At 45.0% G+C, this 20,651-nt stretch overlaps 1 protein-coding gene across 1 annotated transcript in view; it reads left to right on the top strand.

Moving 5' to 3' along the window:
• The window catches only part of inpp5a (inositol polyphosphate-5-phosphatase A), a 176,284-nt gene that overhangs the window by 136,669 nt on the left and 18,964 nt on the right, over positions 1 to 20,651 (top strand). Inside the window, exons 10-12 of the mRNA XM_084075355.1 lie at positions 8,242 to 8,337; positions 8,973 to 9,047; positions 16,169 to 16,242. Of these exons, the coding sequence (XP_083931481.1) occupies positions 8,242 to 8,337; positions 8,973 to 9,047; positions 16,169 to 16,242 (245 nt within the window). The remainder of the gene's footprint in view (positions 1 to 8,241; positions 8,338 to 8,972; positions 9,048 to 16,168; positions 16,243 to 20,651) is intronic.

Genomic DNA, 20,651 nt, shown 5'->3' with positions numbered 1-20,651 from the left:
GACCCCTCCCTCCCCCCTATACCTTTCTCCTTCCAAACCCCTTTCCTTGGCTGAATTTACACTCCTCCCTTCCTCCCTCTGTCCCTCCCTCTCTCCCCCTTGCCCTGGCGGACAAGCACATCATTTAGATGAAATGGTGCAAACAAATTAAAGGGTGGTGCTCCAAATGAATCATTGTTCTTCGTCCATGGGGAGGGTTTTGTGCCTTGCTAGGGTCTCTCTCCTCACAGTGCACCCTGGGAGGCAGAGTGCTGGTCACCTGCCCGCCTGCCATTTAACTGTAACTCACCAAGTCAGTAGGCTAAGGCGGGGAAAAAAGGTTAAAGTGTTGCCTGGTGTGTACATTTTACCTTCATTCTATGGGTGTTATTGAAGAATTGAATAATATGCAGGATGTAACTCAGTTCCTCAAAACTGTAAAACAATGTCTGGTAAATTAGATGCACTCAGAGAATGTATTTTAAACTTAAAGTAGTCTTGGTCATTACAAGTCTTTCTTTGAATGTGTGAATATGTTAGCTCATGTCTGAAGTACTATCAACACCGTAGCCTTCTGAAGAAGGGAGAAAAACAAGACCTCCCATTAACTGTTTGCTGCTGATCTTTATTGAGCAGCGAGGTAATGAACTCCACAGAATGTGTTTTTATTGGACCGCAACTAATCACTGATCACCGATTGGATCTTCGATATTTTCTAATTGACCCAGCAACAACAAATTCCCAGAACCCCATTTCCATCAAATTGATCTTCAGCGAGGCTTGCGGTGGTACAGGTAAATTTAACAGACGCACAATGTCTTCAAGTACTTAGCAGGCATTTATACTCTTATCAATACCAGTGCTTTTGGCAGGTTCTATAATCATTGCCTCGAGGTTGGATTTTAATTCGTTTTCTTGTTCACAGGATTAATGTCCTTATTAAGCCGAGATGTGAATTCAAGAAAAACAAACCTGTGAATGGCCATTGCATCGCCATTCGCTGTTTATAGCCTCAAAGCTGCCTATTGGGAGTGTAACAACTGAGACCAGCAACATTCAAATGAATTCCACATTAGGAGCACTGGGTGGTTTGACTGTATGGCCTTATTGAGGGGGGCTTCAGAAGAGCCGTGTACGTTAAACAGCCTTGCCGACATCTGCCGCAATTGGTTTCAAAGTGCTGACTTAAATTGGCAGCGGGGGGCGGTTTCTCTGATTAAATCTCTCATTAGGTTCTCTTTGTACAGGTGGCAGTAATGTGTCGAGAGGCCTGGCAATGAGACAATGTGCTTCTCTTACACCGGCCTAATACGCCACAGGAGAGCCCACCCTCTTTTTACTGCCACTGCTTTACACACAGACGTAGTCACAATGAAGCATCTGGTGGCCTTTTCCTGTGGAGAAAGCTTTCCATGGCCTTTGTGTCTGCAAAATGTGTGTGGGTGTGTGTGTGTGTGTGTGTGTGTGTGTGTGTATGTGTGTGAGGGAGAGAGAGAGAGTTTGCATTTGTGTCTTTTAGTAAATGTGTGAAAGAGACCGAGAGAGAGGGAGAGAGAGTGCATGTGAATTTTTTATAGAATCAAGTATAATTGTGTGCATGTAATGACAGGGTGCTTGCTCCCAGCTTGGAGTCCGTGCATGTGTATGCGCTCGTGCGCGTGTGTGCGTGGGTGTGTGTGTGTATAGAACCCCCCAGTAGCGGCGGGTCACAGGGGTCAAAGTGATGAATTTTTATGGGCCTGTTCCTTGTGTTTCAGCCCTGTCCCTTTCTCTGCGCGCTGCACTGCCTCTCAAAGACAACCATGCAGGGCAATTTGTCCTGCGGGGCCCTGCAGAATGGACCAGCAGAGGAGTTAAATACCAGGGGGGGAGAACACACACACACTCTCACAAAACATACACATCCATACATTCATGCACGCACACACTCTCACACACACAGGCACTCATACACACACACACACACACACACACACACACACACACACACACACACACACACACACACACACACACTCTCACACCCCTTCGTCTTGTTGTCCTAAATGATTTGTGGCCTGTCCATTATCCATTCCGAGGGGACAAATGCTCTCTGCGAGGTCCTGAAGGTAACAAGAATGGCAGCCCTCAAAGCGCACCATTGTTTTAGAGAAGTTTCCCAGATGTTATAATGCACAAGATAAATAGGGCACATTATCGCTACCTCACGCGCCCTTTTACCTCTCCGGGCTGGCTTTGGGTGTGGGCGTGGTAGGTGAGCCCCGCCAGACCCCCTACGACGCAGCCTGCCATCAACCCCTCACACACATACACTCTCAGGAGGGTTCATGGGAAGCGAGGAGAGAGTGTGTGTATTGTGTGCGTGCGGTTGCCTTCTAGTAGCTGCCGAGGCTTCTCAGGGTCAGCCATTGACCAGTGGGTCATGGATAGGCTATGCTAGCGTCCTAAAGGAGAGCCCCCTTCCAGCGTGATAATAATATGTGTACTCTCCATCCGTGTGCTTCCATGTTAAGTCCTCTCGCTAGGTGTGGCAGTGATGAATCCACTTGTGTTGGGTAGGATTAATTAGCCTGCTGTTGGGAAAGAGTGGAAATCTCTGGCCGCTGTCCAGGCAGATGGGGCAGGGAGGGTCACTGCTGATTTACCGGCCGTCCTGTGTAATAGCTGGCAGGGGAACAAGGGGCCAGATTTGTTTTTGCCCACGTCGGGTTCCCCCTTGACCCTCTCGGGCAGAGGTAGCAATCATGAACGCAGTAGACAGACGTGATGAAGGGGTTTAGTCGGGGCCCGCGGAACCAAGGGGGAAGCAATGGAAGACGCGTACCGCCTCGCGCTAAACCTGCCAGCCCGTTGCTGGCAACCCCACCTTAGTTGGCAGCCCATGCTTTACGTGGCAGCGAGGAAAATAATGGCACATTGTGACAATGCTGCTCCCGGTGGCAAAAAGGGTGGCCCCCTGTCTCCTATTTGTTTGGTAATGAAGAATGAAAACTGAGGTCATTGTCCTCTCATTTATTTATCTCCCTCTCATTTGCTCCTCATTATCTATGTCTCTCTCTCTCTCTCTCACTCTCGCGCTCTCTCTCTCTCTCTCTCTCGCCCTCTCCCCCAATTGAGATTTAATTGCTTTACCCTAAATGCACTCCATGGTTTATTATATTAGGTGTAATGGGAGTTTAGTGAGTAGCGGCATGGTAATGAAGAAAGCCAGTGAGGAGAATGAGTTGTATTCAGGTTGGCAACAGGTGTGGCATCCTGCTGTGCCCGACACCCGTGGTTATCAGGGGAAACGCTGCATTTTGTTAGTTATGCATACTTATACTAACATACAATTCAGAAGTCATATTAACACTTAATTTATACCACGCTCATGTTTTGAGCTTGTAGATCTGATATTTCCAATAGGGGACAGTATAAATCATTCTGATGGAAAAATGATATGCACTGATTATCTTTATTGCCATTGGTTTGGTAGGAATTAGTAAATAGATGCCACATGATGGGACATCACATGGACTGACCGAGTGTGTGTTTGTGACTGCTGAGTACCATAGATTGTTGAGACAGCATTGACGGTTATAATATAGTCGAGATGTCGAGTCCTATGTTGCTGCAAGTTGGCATCAGTTCATCAGTTATAAGCACTGTGACTTTTGTGCCAAAATGATTGTGTGCATGTCTGGTGGGTGTTGTGTTGTTTGTTGTGTCAGTACACAATAAAATCCTGAATGTTAATTTTAACGCTCAGAGTTTGCTGTGTTGGCTAAATGGATCACCTCCATCTGTCTGAGGGGCAGGGCGAGTGACAGGAGGCTTGGTTTGTGTGTGTGTGTGTCTGTGTATTTGTATGTGCGTGTGTGCGTGCATGGCTCTTTGGTCTTTGAAGTGGGACAGATTGCTTTAACCTCTCCTCTAAAGAGAGCATCTGGAATAGAGAGCTCCTTTAAACAGCCGCTTCCTCCTGCGACAGTCATGAGATTACCCTCCATTGAAGCGCAGAGCCAATGCTTTCCTGGTGCAACTTCTCATCCCCGAACCCAAACCCCCCCCCAATCCCCCCCGCTTTCACCCTGCCCCTGGCCCTCCACAAACACTCAGCATTCACCTCCAACCCACGATACAGGGCCACAATGCAAACTCAACTTTGTGGAAGATCCGTTACGAGAGGCCGCTGCTGAAGGTGTGAATGGCAAAGACACAGCCTTAATTTTGCCTATAAAGCCTTCCAGCCAACGCTAGCTGTCTGTTTTCTTTTTCTTACATGCCCATTTTCCATCTCTGTCCTGCTCCCTCCCTCAAGGCTAATTCCCATGTATCAAATGGGCATGCAATTGCACTCAAAACGAATCATGTTAATATCATAATATAATTTGGTGAGAGCGTGTTTGGATGTAATGTGCTTAGGAAACAGTTGCTTTGATGGGCCAACTTGCAGAGAGAGAGAGAGTGCTCTGTTCAGCGCGGGCCCCTCCACCATGCCCCCCTCATATCAACTCAGCAGTCACATTACCAACATTACCAGCAGTCACATTACGAAGCCCTTATTACCAGATGCATGATCCACAATCAGACCTCAGACCTGAGGAATAGGGTTAACTTCTGGTCAACATCTGTCCCATAACACCCCCCCCCCCCCACACTCAGGCCATGGAGATGGAGAGTGTTGATGCTTTTTCCGTTTTGTTTTTTTCTTGTCATTAATTTCTTGTTCTACACGAGCACCTGGGCTGTGCTGGCAGTGGGACAGAGGAACATCCCTGCAGTGATCTGGCGTTAAGCGGCTGCATGGGGTTCTCATTTACTCTCTGCTCGGCCACTTGGTGTTGGGGCCGTCTCATGTGATGGCGGCTGACAGAATGGACTGGACGGGTGGGTAGGTGGGGCGGGCGAAGAGAGAGAGGGGGGGATGGGACTGTTTTTCACAGAGGTGTCTCAGCGCACAACAGGAGGGGAGCAGTGATCAATGGCGTGCAATCAGCTGCCACTGATCGCCATGACACACTGATCGGTCATAGTCAATGAACATATGAATGGATAAATCAATTCACCACCACCACCGTTCTACAATCATTACGCTGGGCAGACTGAACACGTCAGATGGACATAAGAATGATACCACACATTACAATCTATTTGCGTTTATTTAACCACTTAAATGCTATATAAGTAGTTGACCGGAGTTCCCCAGGGGTCTATGCTAGGCCTCCTACTTTTTTCCCTCTGCACTAAATATCTTTGCCGAAAATAGCAGGATTACAAGCTCACAGCGATCTGCTCTTTTCGCCTAGTCTCGTTGTTGGCTCACACACTTTTCTAATGCTGAATGAAGTACTGAAAATGATGAAGTGCTGAGAATGTGAAGAAAAGCGACTATCTGGCCTCCCCCCTCTTATTAAGTCCTACTGTCAATCAAATTAGTCGAAGCCTATCTAGCTGGCTGCGTAGCAAAAACAATAAAATAATATATTAAAGATATATTTAAAAAATATATATCCGTGAACGGAAATTACAAATGGATGACATCTTGCGTTAGCAACTTTTGCAAGGCGCAGTTACAGACTCTGTAGCATTCAAAGATTGTGGAAGAATTGTCTGGCATGAGAGACACATTTTGCTCTACAGTAGGGATGCTAGGGTTCATGTGAAGGGGGGGAAACGGATTAGATCTAAAATGGATGAGTTTTGCATACTGTAGGTTCAAAGGTGCAGGGCACTAATATCTGTCTGAAACATTCGATTTGCACCCAGAAATCCAAACAGAATGTCCAACAATGACAACATAACATTAGCTTAATTGTCTTTTTTCCCCCTAGTCGATGCTCTCATACAGGGACAGTTGGCACAGGGTGTAACATGGATGCAAAACCATTGTGCACCATTGATCTCACTGAAAATTTAATTCCATTACTATCCAATTCAAAGTCTACGTTCAGCCATGTAAGTAACATTCACCTTTGCATTCCAGCAACAGATTCTCTGACCTAACCCTCACTTGCTGGATTATTTAAATCAATTTGAACATGAATGGAGGGTCTATCTCTGTCTTCCAAATATCAATGTTTTTTCAGACCAATAAGCTGTGCTGGTTCTTGGCCTCGGTGCTGCCTGTGAATTGGCCTGGGATTTCTGCTTGCACAGATTTTGGATTTGCAAAGCAGGCGACAGAAGGGGGCTCATGAGGAAGAATAAGAGGAATCCCGAGTGTTAATTTAACTCGGAGTGTACAAATATAACCACATGGACCGGTAAGGGTCCATTTGGTTACACCAAATGTGTGCACTTTCAGAGTTACAAATAGATGAATGAACAGTGAGGATTTGGTCATCGTAAGTAATTTTTGAGCCACAATAAAATAATATTGCTTTGAATTTGAGTTGGTGTGCTCAGGAGGAACACTGGTACAGGATGGTAGGATAACATATTCTCATCATATCCCCCATCCACCATAGAATACCCATTAATAGTCATATGTAATAGCTAGTCATAAATTACAGCGATCAGTAGCTAACTTGAAAGGCTTATCTGATTTTCTTGTCGTTTCCGTTACTGATATGTAGAACTGATAGAACATTAAGTGGCTCAGCAACAATACCAGAGTTCCATGTTTGGTACGTTTGTCAGTAAAAAATGGTGAAAAATGACTTTTTCCTGGATTGTCTGAAGTGTTAGGTACAGCTACAATGACTTCTTGACAGGGAAAGTATCTCCGGCTTGCCCTTCTCTCTAGCCTCTTCTTTGGCCCTATTCATTGCACAAAGCAGCTTAAGCGCACTTAAGCGCATTAGCATTTGGCTGCCAGGGGACCATATTGACCCTGCATTTGGAAGGCCTAAATGAGTGAAAGATGGAGCGATTTGTTAGGGCTTTAGAAAGTTGCTTTTGGGGGGAAGGGGAGGGACGGGGGGCTGGTTTGAGGAGGTGGGGGCGGGGGGGGTCCGCAGGTTGGGGGTGGGGTGGGCGACTTGATGATGGTCGCTTCACTTTCTCTCAGGGCACGGTGTTTGTCCTAATCTGCTGTGACGTGTTTTTTTTTCCGGGGTCCGAAGCAGGACTGATTTGTGACATTTCAGTCTAAAGGACCTTTTTTTTCGGCCCGTTATATTGGCCTGACCCGATTATCTAATCTGTGCTTTGAATTTCAATCAGGTTTCCCCGTCCCTGCAGTGTGGTATGGGAACCACTGGCCGGAGGATTACCTCATTCAACTGTCTTCAAACACAGATGGTCGAATGTTTAACTAATTGTTAAAAGAGTCCACAAAGGGGAATTTAACCATGCACACGGTCCATAGGGTCAGTACATAGAGCTAAATAAAGAGGGGGGACAGTGAGGTGGTACTTTGTAGAATAGTCCTTTAAAAATCATTCAAATGCGTAGCAGTGTGCTGTATGGTGTTGGTAATGGGTACTAGGGGTTGTGTGATACAGTATATAGCCTCTCAGCATTATGCACTGCCATAGATGTGTATGAATATTGTGTGTGTGTGTATTTGTGTTTTTCACTCACCCTGGGGAGACATTGAGGAGTGAACAAGTGACTTGATTCAAGCATGCCGTGGTGTGTGTGTGTGTGTGTGTGTGTGTGTGTGTGTGTGTGTGTGTGTGTGTGTGTGTGTGTGTGTGTGTGTGTGTGTGTGTGTGTGTGTGTGTGTGTGTGTGTGTGTGTGTGTGTGTGCGCGAGCATAACTTTACAGTATATTTGCTGCCGATTTTCTCATCTGCATACTAGGTTTTATTTGTGTGATCTTTTACCAACATGTCCTTTTTTCAGGATATGTTTTTGTTTTGTCGTCATTGCCTGTTCTTGTCTTAACCCATTAAAACCAGTAAAGAATCTTTGTCATTTTAGATTTTAGCTATTATATATACTGTATTGCACATTGGTTGGCTATTCAAAAATAGCCAATAAAAAAAAAAAACGTGAAAATGTGTGCAATCTATCCAAACTTTTTTAAGCAAACATTTTTAACAAATCTTTGCTTCTGGGGGTCCCTGGAACAAAATATTTTAGATGGGGGTCCGCGGCCAAATACATATAATTTTGGCGGCCCTTGACGTGAAAAAGTTTGAGAACCACTGACATAGAAACAAACATTTTTCAGAAAACTGTTAAGATTTAGAAGACATTTGTAGAATCAGCCTTAGGTCTAAATGGGTAAAGGGAAGATGGCTGTGGTTCTGCTTCTTCTCGTTTTATGTGATCACGTCCCTCATTCACCTCCCCCTCTTCCTCACCCACTCTCTCTCTCTCTCTCCCCTACAGAGGCTGTGTTCCACCACCACCATGCAGACAGTCAGAGCCACCGAAACCAATGAAGTTGACAAGCTAATATTCAGAGAAAGCGACAATGACAGAGAGGTACATTCAATTATCCATCTCTATCTTCATGAAACAAACAGTATAGAAGAAAAATATTCATGTGGAAAATACTCCATCAAACATCAACAGGTATGTCAGTGTTGAAGTCAAAATTATAAATCACGTAATAAGAAAATTCGATTTTCCCTAAGTTCCATTTACTAACTGAGCGAAATTGATTTCTCTAGACATTGCAGACTATTTTCTTCAGAAAAAATGAATTCACTTGGCAATATTTTATAATTCAATCATTCAGCGTAAATGGTCCTATATCAAGATGTGTAATTAGTGGTTCACCTTTCAATTGCTTTGTAAAATAAATGCCAAGCAGTGCCACGAAATACCCATCTTGATATTATGAAAGAAAGCTAAATGAATGAATTGCCCTTGAGTGCAGTCCATTTTGTTGAAATACATATTCTCGGGAAAAGCACTCTGCCATATTAAATCAGCTTAGGCTTACAGGTGGTTTCAGTGTGAATAGGCTTGAAGCCACAATGAGACACGTGTAGAATTAACAGCGCTCGCAGTCACCGCGGTGCAGTACAGTTCATTAGCGCTCTAATTACAAAGTGCAGTTCACATTAGTATATCTATTAATCAGAGCACGGTTTCCCCTCTCCCCACTGTTTTAGGTTGTTCTTCAACTTGAAAAGAAGCTTTTTAATTATGTCAACCAGGACGTTTTCCGGGAAAACAATGGGACCTCGGTAAGTCACCCCACTGTTTCATAACCCATAACGCATTTATCCAATTCCCATCATATCTCCCCCGGTTTCCTTTTATTTATTACTTTGTTTAATATCTTTTATCGACTCGGTCGACTTTCTCTCAGAGCTCCCATTGAGCGCACTCACAACGGCCGGCATTCACCACATTTCAGTTCGGTTCACCACAACACAAGTGAATGACACGCAACTAATGAAGTGGATGAATGCTATTTAGTTGCAATTTGATTTGAGGGCTTTTTGATTGCATGCCCGGGATGTTACTGTAAAGGTAGAATGATTATTGCTCACGCTCAGAGTTGGGAATTGTTAAGCTTGATTTATACTTAGTTGCGCTAGGCGTTGTGTGCTTGTAGATCAGCCATGTTTGGTGTGCGACACGATGCGTAACTGAGTATAACTCAGGCTTTACAGTACTGGCCGGAGGCACGCAGATGGGCTCCTATCTCCTTGTCCTAACACACACTCTTGTTGTCCCAGCTGAGGGGTCAAATGTCTTTGGAATGCCTCTTAAATGAGACGTGAGTGTGGATGAGGTTAGTGTTAAGTGCCTGCGCTGGAATACACACCTGATACACACTTCCACTTTTATAAGGCTGTATATTACTGTAAGTGGCTTAAAGATAAGAGCTTGTTAAATGAAGGACACGTGTGCGCGTGTACACACACACACACACACACACACACACACACACACACACACACACACAGTCACAATCATATGCATACAGGATTGATTGTATAGCTATTGATCTAGGAAAGAGAGCATGTTTAAAAAAAAAAAAAAAAAGACAATTGTAGGTAATGTTTTCTACCCTCTGTGGTTATGGCAAAGGATGGGGGGGGGGGGGACGACGACATGCTAGGGAAATGTGTAAGTAATTAATGTCTGGCTTTGCTGCCATGAGATCTAGCTTCATATTAGGAAGTAACACAAATAAACAATTTCCGCTATTACACACATGTGAGAGTTGTGGCATAACAACACAAGAGCTGGTACATTCAAATGAGCTAATGGAGAATGTTGAGTGAAATGACTCCTCATATCATGAAATACTATGGATAAAGATGCAGCTTTGATTAGGAAAGCTGTATAGGAAGGAACACTGACTGTAGATCAGTGGTTCTCAAACTGTTCAATATTTATATTATTTGCTTAACCCCCATCAGAAAACATTTTGCGGCAGGGTCTCCCATACAATTTGTGGTGTTAAATGTTTCACAAATATCACAAATGTCACACTAAATCAAGATTATTTTTTATTTTTTATAGCAGATCTAAAAGCTCACCACGTGTCATGAGCTTGTAGATCGGCTATTTTAAAAAAGCTGAAGTATATAGGGTTACAGTGGTTAAACTGATTTTGCGGTTGTATTAACTCATTTTGCTGGGGAACCCCCTCAAGGACCCCTGGGGGTCCCCGGACCCCACTTTGAGAACCACTGCTGTAGGTACATCAGTTGCTGTAGAAAGGCTCCAGCGGCATCTCTTCCATCTACCTATCTTTTTTCCCTCCTCCCTCCCTCCCTCTCTCCTCTCCTCCCTCTCCCCTCACCGAGCCAAGGCAAGATGGATGACATAATGGGGGCATCAGAGATAATCTGATGGTCATGGTCTAGTTAAACACACCGTGTTATGATCCTTATAAAACAAACTACCTTTCCAAAAGGATAAATGTCCCCCCCTCCTCTCCCCACTCCTCCACTGGGCCACGGAGGGGAAGAAGAGAAAAAAAATCCATTGCATCCTTCATCAACTACTAGACTTGTACCGGCTTGACAGAAATTTAATTCGAGGCAGCTCTTGAAAATAATTATTGTATTTTGAGAGGAGTAATCATTGGCTGGGACATGATTGAATGTGTCCATGCCTATTGACTTTTGCTATGATTAATAGGTTTGTTTAGTCGATATTCCCATCGAAATTGTATAATTAATTATCCTCCGCGCTGTCACACTGGGACGATGGAGAGCCCTGATGAGTATTTGGGAAGATTAAATTTTCCGGGGTGCTCCTGGTGTCGCGGGGGCCACCGGGAGGGGGGGGGGCTTGCTGCTCCTGTGTAGTGACGGGAGGCGCAAAGAGTGGGGAGGGGCGAGGAGTGTGCGTGTCTGGACACGCGTGTTTTGCGTGCACACGTGCGTGTCTGTGTATGTGTTGTGCGTCAGTGTCGGGGGAATCTACTGTTCTCCCTCTGCCCACTTGTGCTCACAGATGTGTGGGTGCACACACACACACACACACACACACACACACACACACACACACACACACCCCTTTAGGCTCATCGCTTCCTGTGTGCCATTGATTTTGTTTCAGTATCTCTTTATTGTGACTTTATCAGCGCGGTGCCGGCAGATGGGAGACCGGCCGTGGCGGGTGGGTGTGTTTGGGGGGTGGGGGGTTGTTGGAGGGGGGGTGGCGGGGGTCCTGCTGCGAGTGATGAACCTCGCTGTCTGGCCTCGCTCCTCCTTGTCATGCTCGCAGCGTCGCCTGCGGCATTACTCACAGCCACAGGACTTTTTAAAGATGAGGAGGAGATAGATAGATAGATAAATAAATAAATGGCAAGCGCCGCTCCAGCTCCCAAACTTCCTTCATATTTTACCTGTCAGAGCTCTTAAGTGGTAATACAGCGGCCATGCTAAATAAAATCTGACCTTACAGGATATATAAACCGGAGCCAAGCTGAACGGGGTGCCGGGCTGTCTCTTAGTTTCGACTGCTGCCTATTCCGAATGGCTTACTGGACTTTTATGGGTATTGACCACCTCTTGCAATAGTATGTGTGATGTAGTCTAATTCACTTTGATGTGGATGGTTGGTTTTAATTTGCCTCCTTTAACACATGCCCCTGTTAGCCATGGGTTTGAGTTGGATTAAAAGTAGGTAAAGGTAAATTCTTACTTTTTTTTCACGAAAGGCCCTCGGACAGTATTTGTCTGTATCTCTATCTGTCTCTATCTCTGTATGTACTGCATTTCTGTCCCCACAAAAGCACACCAATTAAAGCTCGGCTCATGCTGCTGTGTGCATAGATCGAACCTCAAGACCAAGCACTGTAGGCAACGTTGGCACTCAAAGCTCACATCTTTGGTGATGTGTAGGAATTGTTGAAGATAACTGCATATCACTGTAGCCCAGTGTAAAAGGATAGAGGAAAGCAATTTCTCCCACTATTAACATTTTAAGATGTAGGCTATTAATGTAGGCGGACTGAAGCCAGTTAGACAGATAACTGCTAATCAATTTATCTGTCTGAAAGCCTTTTCAATTGCACAGGGAAGCCACGCGGTGCTGTCCTTTCATTAGATTCTTCCACTGAATTTGCATACGGTTAACAAGCGACCCCATGGTGTGACACACTTGATCCAATCCAATGTGTAGTATAATAATGTAATATGTGATGCATGTATTGTAACGGAGACTTGAGTGTGTGTGACGGTGAGGTGTTGTGTTTGGCTTGGCCTTCTGGCCCCCACACCCCCGCCGACAGTGACAGTTTATCGCTTTTCCACACAAAATAATGAAGATCTCGTAAAAAGAAGGAAAAATATGGCCACTGCAATGAAAGCCAAGTGCAAGGTGTAAAAATCAAATTAAATGACCTTTCACCCCAGCATTTATTGATGGCTTTTAATGGCAGCAGGTGTTGTCACCGGGGATATTTGACAAGGCGTAAATCATGGCACAATTACGGGCAGTGGACAAGCTTGCGGCAATGTGAGGTGTGGGGGGGGGGGTGTAAGTTGAGAGTCCAACGATCTTGTCTTCCTTCTTTTTTTAACCCCCCCCCCCCCCCCCCCCCCCCATCGACCAGCACACACACTTCCTGCATTCTTCACTATCACAGCCAGGCTGATTTAGGACTATGCTGTTCATCGGAGCACAGTCAAGATTTGGAACTCCTGAAAGGGTGTTTTTTTCCCAGACACTTGTTCATCTCACTCTTTCTTCCCCCCCCTCTTGTCTGTGATATTTCCTGAGCTGTACCAGCCGTTGATCTAGCCCCTATACCACTCCCAAGGTCATTTCTTGGCAGACAAACTACTCCTGGCTTTATAACGCCATGAGGCCTTGAACCAATGTGTGTGTGTGTGTGTGTGTGTGTGTTTCCCCCCCCCCCCCCCTTCCTTCTCGCTGACCTACCAGACCAGCAAATCATTATGCTTAATTGACCCAGGATGAAATGTAGTGTGAAATTTCTGCCCGCAGGGTTTTCCAGTCACATAAATGAATTACTCAACATTCATTTAAGACACGCACATAAACACACACACACACACCTCGTGGAAGCGCATGGTTCACTGTCGCTCCCCAACAGTTCAAGTGGCTCATCTGCTGCCACTTGAAAGCTGTCACACACTTGGTGATATGAGGTGTTTTTAGCCCGCGTAAACAAACATGACTGTGAACACGTACATACGTCGCCACACATGCATGGTAAACATGCGCAATTACATCATGGAAAAGCTTCGATGCATCGATTATTCATGCAACATCGCTCAACATTTCAGCAGGCTAAATAAGCATGGCTAAATTCTTAAAATGTAAGTCATTAACATTAAATTCAATGAGAAAATCTGTTAATGCTGCATCATCGCATTGCAAATGCTTGGCGTTTTGATGCAGGTGTTGCATGAGTTGATTTAGCCCACTCAGAAATGCACACGTGCACATCAACCGGAGAAACCCAATATTTTAGAAGGTCATTGTAAAGTTTTCACAATGAAGACATTTCATCCATGAATCAAATCTGCAATGACAATTCATACTAATATTTAATAACAAATACTCTTATCATCACATTTCAACTTCAGGAGCCTTTGCATGAAACCCTACATACGTAGTAGTTTGCCACAACATAAATACAATACAGATAAACATTAATCCTGTAGTTACACACACTTAAGACTGAGGACGAACAGCTCTGTTCGTCCTCAGTCTCTCATTCTATCTTTCCAATTCTCTCGCTCTCTCACGCGCACACACACACACACACACACTCACACAGTCACGCACGCACACACAGAACACTCATACATACTCACTCACACACGTCCAGATATTATGGGATGTTGTATGGTGAGATGGGTTGTACAGTGGAGCGTGGGGGTGCATCCCCTGCTCTCCATTCCTCATCCACAGTGTGTGAGCCTCTCTGGTGACCCCGGCTGTGTGAGTTTGATAGATGCGGCACATCTGCCCTCCTGAACCACCGAGACTCTGTCTGGGAGCCCCCCTCCGCCTGGAAAGTAATGGCCACTGTTCTACACCACTGGCACATGATCGCATGTGCACACACGCACGCGCACGCGCACACTTATACGTAGAGAAACGCACGGTCAAATCCATGCACACACAAGCATGCATACACACACACAAACACACTTTGGCTTCCCATATTCTACTTTATATTATGTGCGTATGTATACATTTATCTCAACACAATTGTGTGGAGATAAATTGTGTTCTCCCTCATACTGATATGCAGAACAGATATCCGTACTCTTGCTTCATTGCTTGCAAACATAAAGGTGTCAGAAGCATAGATAGATTACAGTAGTTGTCCACCACAGATGAAACATTGTAGCTTCACGACAAACCCCCCCTCACCCCCTTCCGTCCACGCCTCCGGAGTGTCCTGCCGAGTGTTATCCATGTATGCGCTGTCGTTTCCACTGATGTTTCATTATGTACCCGTCAACGTAGTGCTTCGTGTAATACACCAATGTAACGTCATTAATGTCTAGGCCGGCTCTACAAGCTCCCATCACACTCGCACGGGCGACGTTAAGGTCTTCATCAGGCTTAATAATCGTTGCCTCGTGTTTGAAGTGTGTTCTAACGCGAGGCTCAATTTGCCACTAAACGAATGTGTCCCGGTCGGCTCCTACCGTCTTCCTACGCGAAAAGGCGGAAGGGGCCGAGAGGATGGCGTTCGTCCTCTGGGGTTGCTGGGAAACGTGGCTGTCAGTCGCACAGGGAGGCAGTCATGCAGGTGGTCCTGCTACCTGTTCATCTCCCAGATAATTAATGTGTACAAGAAGCTGCTAATTGCACTTTTCACTAATGATTTATGGGTTTTGGGAAAGGGGGGAAATTGGGGGATCTGTGTGTGTGTGTGTGTGTACACACTAGTGAGTGAGTACAGCTGGGTGAGGAGACATGATTGATGAAGAGATTGTAGATCCCCTGTCAGTATGGAGAGACGGAACCCCAGTAGGACTGGGCTAAAGGGACGTATTAACACACACACTCACACATACACACACACACACACACACACACACACACACAGATGCATGCATGCATGCATGCAAAGGTGGTCAGTCGTCTAAATTTGCCGGTCAGTGGTACATGGATCAGCCATTGTTTTTTGGCACACTCATCTCTCTTGAACATTCCGTCTCAAACTTTCTCTCTCTCTCTTAGTGTCCCTCACACATAATGATTCATGACATTTGCTTGGTTATTATTAGAGGGCTGGGTTGTGTGTCATTTGGAAGTCGCATAAATGTCAACCAAATGAAAGGGCAAATTGTCCGAAGTTTAAGACATTATGAAGCAACAAAATAGTCTAATCGTTGTTTGACCGGTGCTTATTGTCACACAAACAAATATTGTGTATTTCCTTAAAAAAAGAAGAGGAAGAAGAAAGGCCAGATAGCTGAGTGGTTAGGACAAGTACCACGCAGGCTCTGATGCCTGACAGCGAGTCCCTGGTTCGATTTGGACCATTTGCTGCATGTCACTCCCCAACTCTCTCCTTGTTTCCTGTCTCTCTACACTGTACCTATCAATTAAGGAAGAAACACCTGGGGGTGGGGAAATAACTAAACAAAATAACATTTGCTAAGTTCTGTCTACTTACTCCACCTCCAGATTCATCCACCTTTGCAAGTATGAATCCATAACACTCTGGACGTAGCCTTCAGCCTTAGCCAGCACTGCAGCAGTGACTCACATACAGTAAATCCTGCCTTCCGGTCTTTAATAACCATTTTAATCATACAAACTGTTTATTTATACCTCTCTCTATATCCTTTTTTTCCCCTCGCCCTCTCTCTCTCTCTCTCTCTCTCTCTCTCTCTCTCCATAGCTTTTAGAGTATGACAAAGAGCTGTCGCTGTTCAAGGATCGGCTGCATGAGCTGGAGATCTCATTCCCGCCCAGGTATGGAGCCGTCTCAAAAACTCTCTCTCTCTCTCACACACACACACACACACACACACACACACACACACACACACACACACACACACACACACACACACACACACACACACACACACACACACACAGCTCTGCTAGACAAGTTTCTATCAACCACAGCATGTCTTTGTGTGTGTGATTTGTAGTAAACATTTGATTTGATTTGTCTTGATTTGGCTGTTTTCGCATTCATACCTCAAGAGACCGTGCTAGTATGCTTAATGGCCAATTTGAACTTGATTGTTAGTTGGTGATGTTGTAGCAATATGTGCAAGAACTGTCATTTCCTCAAGTTAAGTTAGAGACACCTTTTCCCTGCCTGTACACATGGGGACACATGGTTATGCTGCTCAATATGTCCTGGACCTGAGGCCGATTCTACAAATGCCTTTTAAATCAGTAGTTCTAAAACTTTTTCCTAATTCTAAATTATTCAAGATTTTTCAAACACTAAAATCCAAAATGACACATTTTTAATGGGTTAAAAAAACTGAAATACTCCGTTGTACGATGAATAGTAAAGCTCAACGCATTGCAGTCCGACGCGTTGTCACCTTGTAGATCTGCTATTTCGGCTATTTTTGAAAACTGAAATTGTGAACTGAAAGGTTTTTTGCCTAGAATGACAAAATTTGAAAAAGTGTTCCCCGGAGCACAGGTGTCCGCCAGGTCAGGTAGGTTATTGTTGGCAATGTTAGGAATTTGCCAATCAGGATGGAATATAAAACATTGGACGGATCCGTCTTGATCACTTGACTATAGAGATAATGTGTACCGATTTGCGTGATGTTTGGAACAAATTTGTAGGGTTAGGGTTGTAATAAAAAGAAAATCGTGCAAAATCGGCCTCCTGGTGGTGCTATAATAGGGCAATTTTAAAAGGGTGGCATTCGTTCCTCAACGTAGCACGGATGTGAGTGCAAAGAGTGTCACCGCAATCGGACGCTGTGTTCATGATTTGGGCATTTTGTTCAAAACGGGCCACTCCTGCAAACTTTAAATGTTAAAAAGATCTGAGCCAATCAGGATGGAATATGAATATGTCTTGATCACATGACTATAGAGATCATGTGTACTGATTTATAGGTAAAAACACGGATCAGCTTGTTATAGCGCCACCATGAGGCTGATTTGAAATGTTTCAAATGGCGTGTCTTTCTTGGCCTAGTGGGAATGTGCGTGTAAAATTTCACGGAAATCGCACGCTGTGTTCATGATTTGAGGGATTTTAAATGGAGCACTCCTGCAAACACTCCTGCAAACTTTGGAAGCCAATCTTAGCCAATCAGGATGGGATATGAAAAATCGGAAAGACCCGTTGGGTTTAATCACTATAGAGATGCTGTGTACCGATTTGCGTTATGTTTGGACAAAGATCTGTAGGAGTACTATAAAAAAATGTGTTTTGCAAAGATCGGCCTCCTGGTGGCGCTATAACAGGCACATGTGAAAAATGTGCGGCAGAGGTTCTGCTCTGGCCTCCAGGGAGTCTGTGTGAAGGGTTAAGCTGCGATCTAGCCAACGGTGCCGGAGATTAGCGGACACACGGACGGACGGACAGGGTGCAAAACATATCTCGGCCATGCCTTCGTGACAATAAGGACGCCAGGTTGAAAGTGGTTAATGCATGGCATCAGTCAAAATCATACAGCAGGGATTATAATGATACATCATGACTGAATGCCTGATTTCTTGGCCAAGCTGTAACGTAATGTTTATATCATACAATCAGTTTAATTCAGTCTGATCTAAATGACTGGTCGAATAACACAAAGGCTCATTATCACAGCTGGTTGTAAAAGAGCAGCGGGATTTGTTGGTTATCAGTTGTTTAGTATGATTGGACGCAATCCCAAACTATCCCCATGTGCATGTCTTTATGTGTGTGTCTTTGTGTGTGTGTGTGTGTGTGGGTGTGTGGGTGCGCCAGTGTGTGTTCCCGGTGGGCCGCATTGATATTCATTCACAGTGCAACGTGGGGGAGAGATTGCAGCAGGCGGTCTGCTCTGCTCTCCTCTTCCTCAAACAAATGCATTTGCAATTAGCCCTTTTCAGTAGAGAGGGAGGGCAAACACACGGCCTGCGTGGAAATATGTTTCGGGAGCAGCGCGTTAATGGCGCTTGACCTTTGCCGCCGGTTGTGACTCAATCAGTGCAGATAATGAAACGCTGTAATCAAACAATAATTACTTGATAAACTGCTCTAGTGGCAGGCGCAGGGCAGCGGGGGACTTCAGTGTGTGTGTGTGTGTGTGTGCGCGCGTGTATGTTACTTGTGCGAGAGTTTGAGATTAAGCTATCACATGGGTTTGCACAAGTATATGAGTGCGCATACATGTGTACCTGAATATTGGTGTATGCGTGCATCCATGTTTTTGTGCATGTCTACGCTTGTGTTTGGATGCATGCGGTGTGTGTGCCCATAGTAAAACCCTGAGTGTTAATTTATCCATTTGTAACATATTCACACTCTCAATGTTAAATGAACACTCAGGATTTTAGTGTGTGCACGCGCACTTCAGTGTCTTCAGTGCTAAGGTATCCATTTGTAACATTTGTATACTCAGAGTAAAATTAACACTCAGGATTTGCGTGCGTGTGTGTGTCTGTGTGTGTCAAGGTTCTGCCAGTTCCTGCTTTTAAATGACTCCGTATCTTAATCATGGACCCCATTTACATCACTTTGCATAAGTGACAGGTGGATTTATTGTCCTTTTACACCGGCTGACTTTTGCACCTATCTATCCATATAATACTGAATCATCTGTCCGCAAGGGCGGAATGGATGTTCTGGTGTGAAAGGAATACAAAATGATTTTCACCTACTTGGAAGAGATGATGAATCAAAGAGGTGCAACCTGGGAACAGCGTATGAAATTTGATTTGATCTACTGTGTGTGTGCTACAAGCCCCATCATTGTCAGCTGTGAATGGGTAGCAATGGCCTAGTTAAACTTAAACAGCCCCCTCCTCCTCCCACTGTTCAGACACACACACTCACACACACACACACACACACACACACACACTTACACATACTCACGCATGCACGCACGCACGCACACAGCACTTACACACTCATCCCCCTCCCCCTGTCAAGCCTGCCTTGTGCACCATGAGCAATCAAGCCCTCAATGATTGTTCTCCATCACATAGCTGACTCTGGACCAGCCCCTCGCCATCTGTGAGGTTATTACTCTTTTTAACGCAGGCCATCAGTGCTCTCCCTGTACACACACACACACACACACACACACACACGCGCGCGCGCACACCCACACACGCACGCAGGCATGCACAGTTGCATGCACACGTACGGACACACAAACACACACCTATACACCGACTGACACACACGCTGCTCCCTTTTGTCCAATCTATAAATCAATACCAGTCACCAGCATTTAATTTGCAAGTTAATTTGATGTGTTGTCCAATAGAGGAGCAGACGTTGTCACAACAACAGACAGGCAGCCAAGGATGAGCATAGTATTATATAAGACAAAATGATTGGCTGATGTACAACTATATTACATGTTTAACGTGCTTAGAAGTGAATTGGTGCATCTCTCCTTGATTTTCACCGTAACCACATGAACCCTTGCATCCTTATTCTGGGCATGTCATAATAGGAGAATATTTGACAAAAATAGGCAAATATTCGACTAAAATAGCCGATCTGCAAAGCGTGACACATTGTGAGCTTGTTGATCAGCTAATATTGTCCGAAAAGATTTGGTGTATAAAGGAAAAAGGACGAGGCCAAGTACAGATCCCTGGGGGACCCCGGTTAACAAAGTATATAGGGTTCATGCGGTTTAGGGACCCGTAAGGGTCCATTTTCTTGTGAGTTTGCTGTTCAGGTAATAAAGGTGCAGCAGCAGTTGAAGCATTTGTAGAAAGAGGCATGTGATGTGTTTGTGTGGAGAGACGGATGTTAAAAGGTGGTTTCAGGTTCGGGAATCATAGCGACTTCTGTCTTCCCCCAGTGAACACATACATACATGTATACATTTGTTCCCCCTGCGTCGTGTTTGCGTTCAAAGAATGTGCTACAAGCTGTAAATTCACATCGCTTTCCTTCAAGACGTCGTCTGTCAAAGTTGGCCGTGACATGTCTAAGCACTCGGGCACCGGGGTGTGGAATTTGGCCGTGCCCCGTCACAGTTGGACTTGGAGCCAGTCGGCTGCCGTGCGCTGATAGGCCGCGGGGCGACCAGTAAACACGCGCACACACACGCGCGTATGTATATCATACACAGGACCTCATGTACTGTATGGCCGAGAGTTTTTTTGAGGTCTGTGTATTGGAAGAGTCTATTAATCAGAAACTGGTCATTTACTGGCATATAGCTGCTCCATCATGGATT

This window comes from Gymnoscopelus microlampas (genome assembly GCF_963454915.1).
Source record: "Gymnoscopelus microlampas genome assembly, chromosome: 13".
NCBI classification, from domain to species: domain Eukaryota; kingdom Metazoa; phylum Chordata; class Actinopteri; order Myctophiformes; family Myctophidae; genus Gymnoscopelus; species Gymnoscopelus microlampas.
Note: the sequence above shows the minus strand (reverse complement) of the source record. Positions and strands in the feature narration are given on the sequence as shown.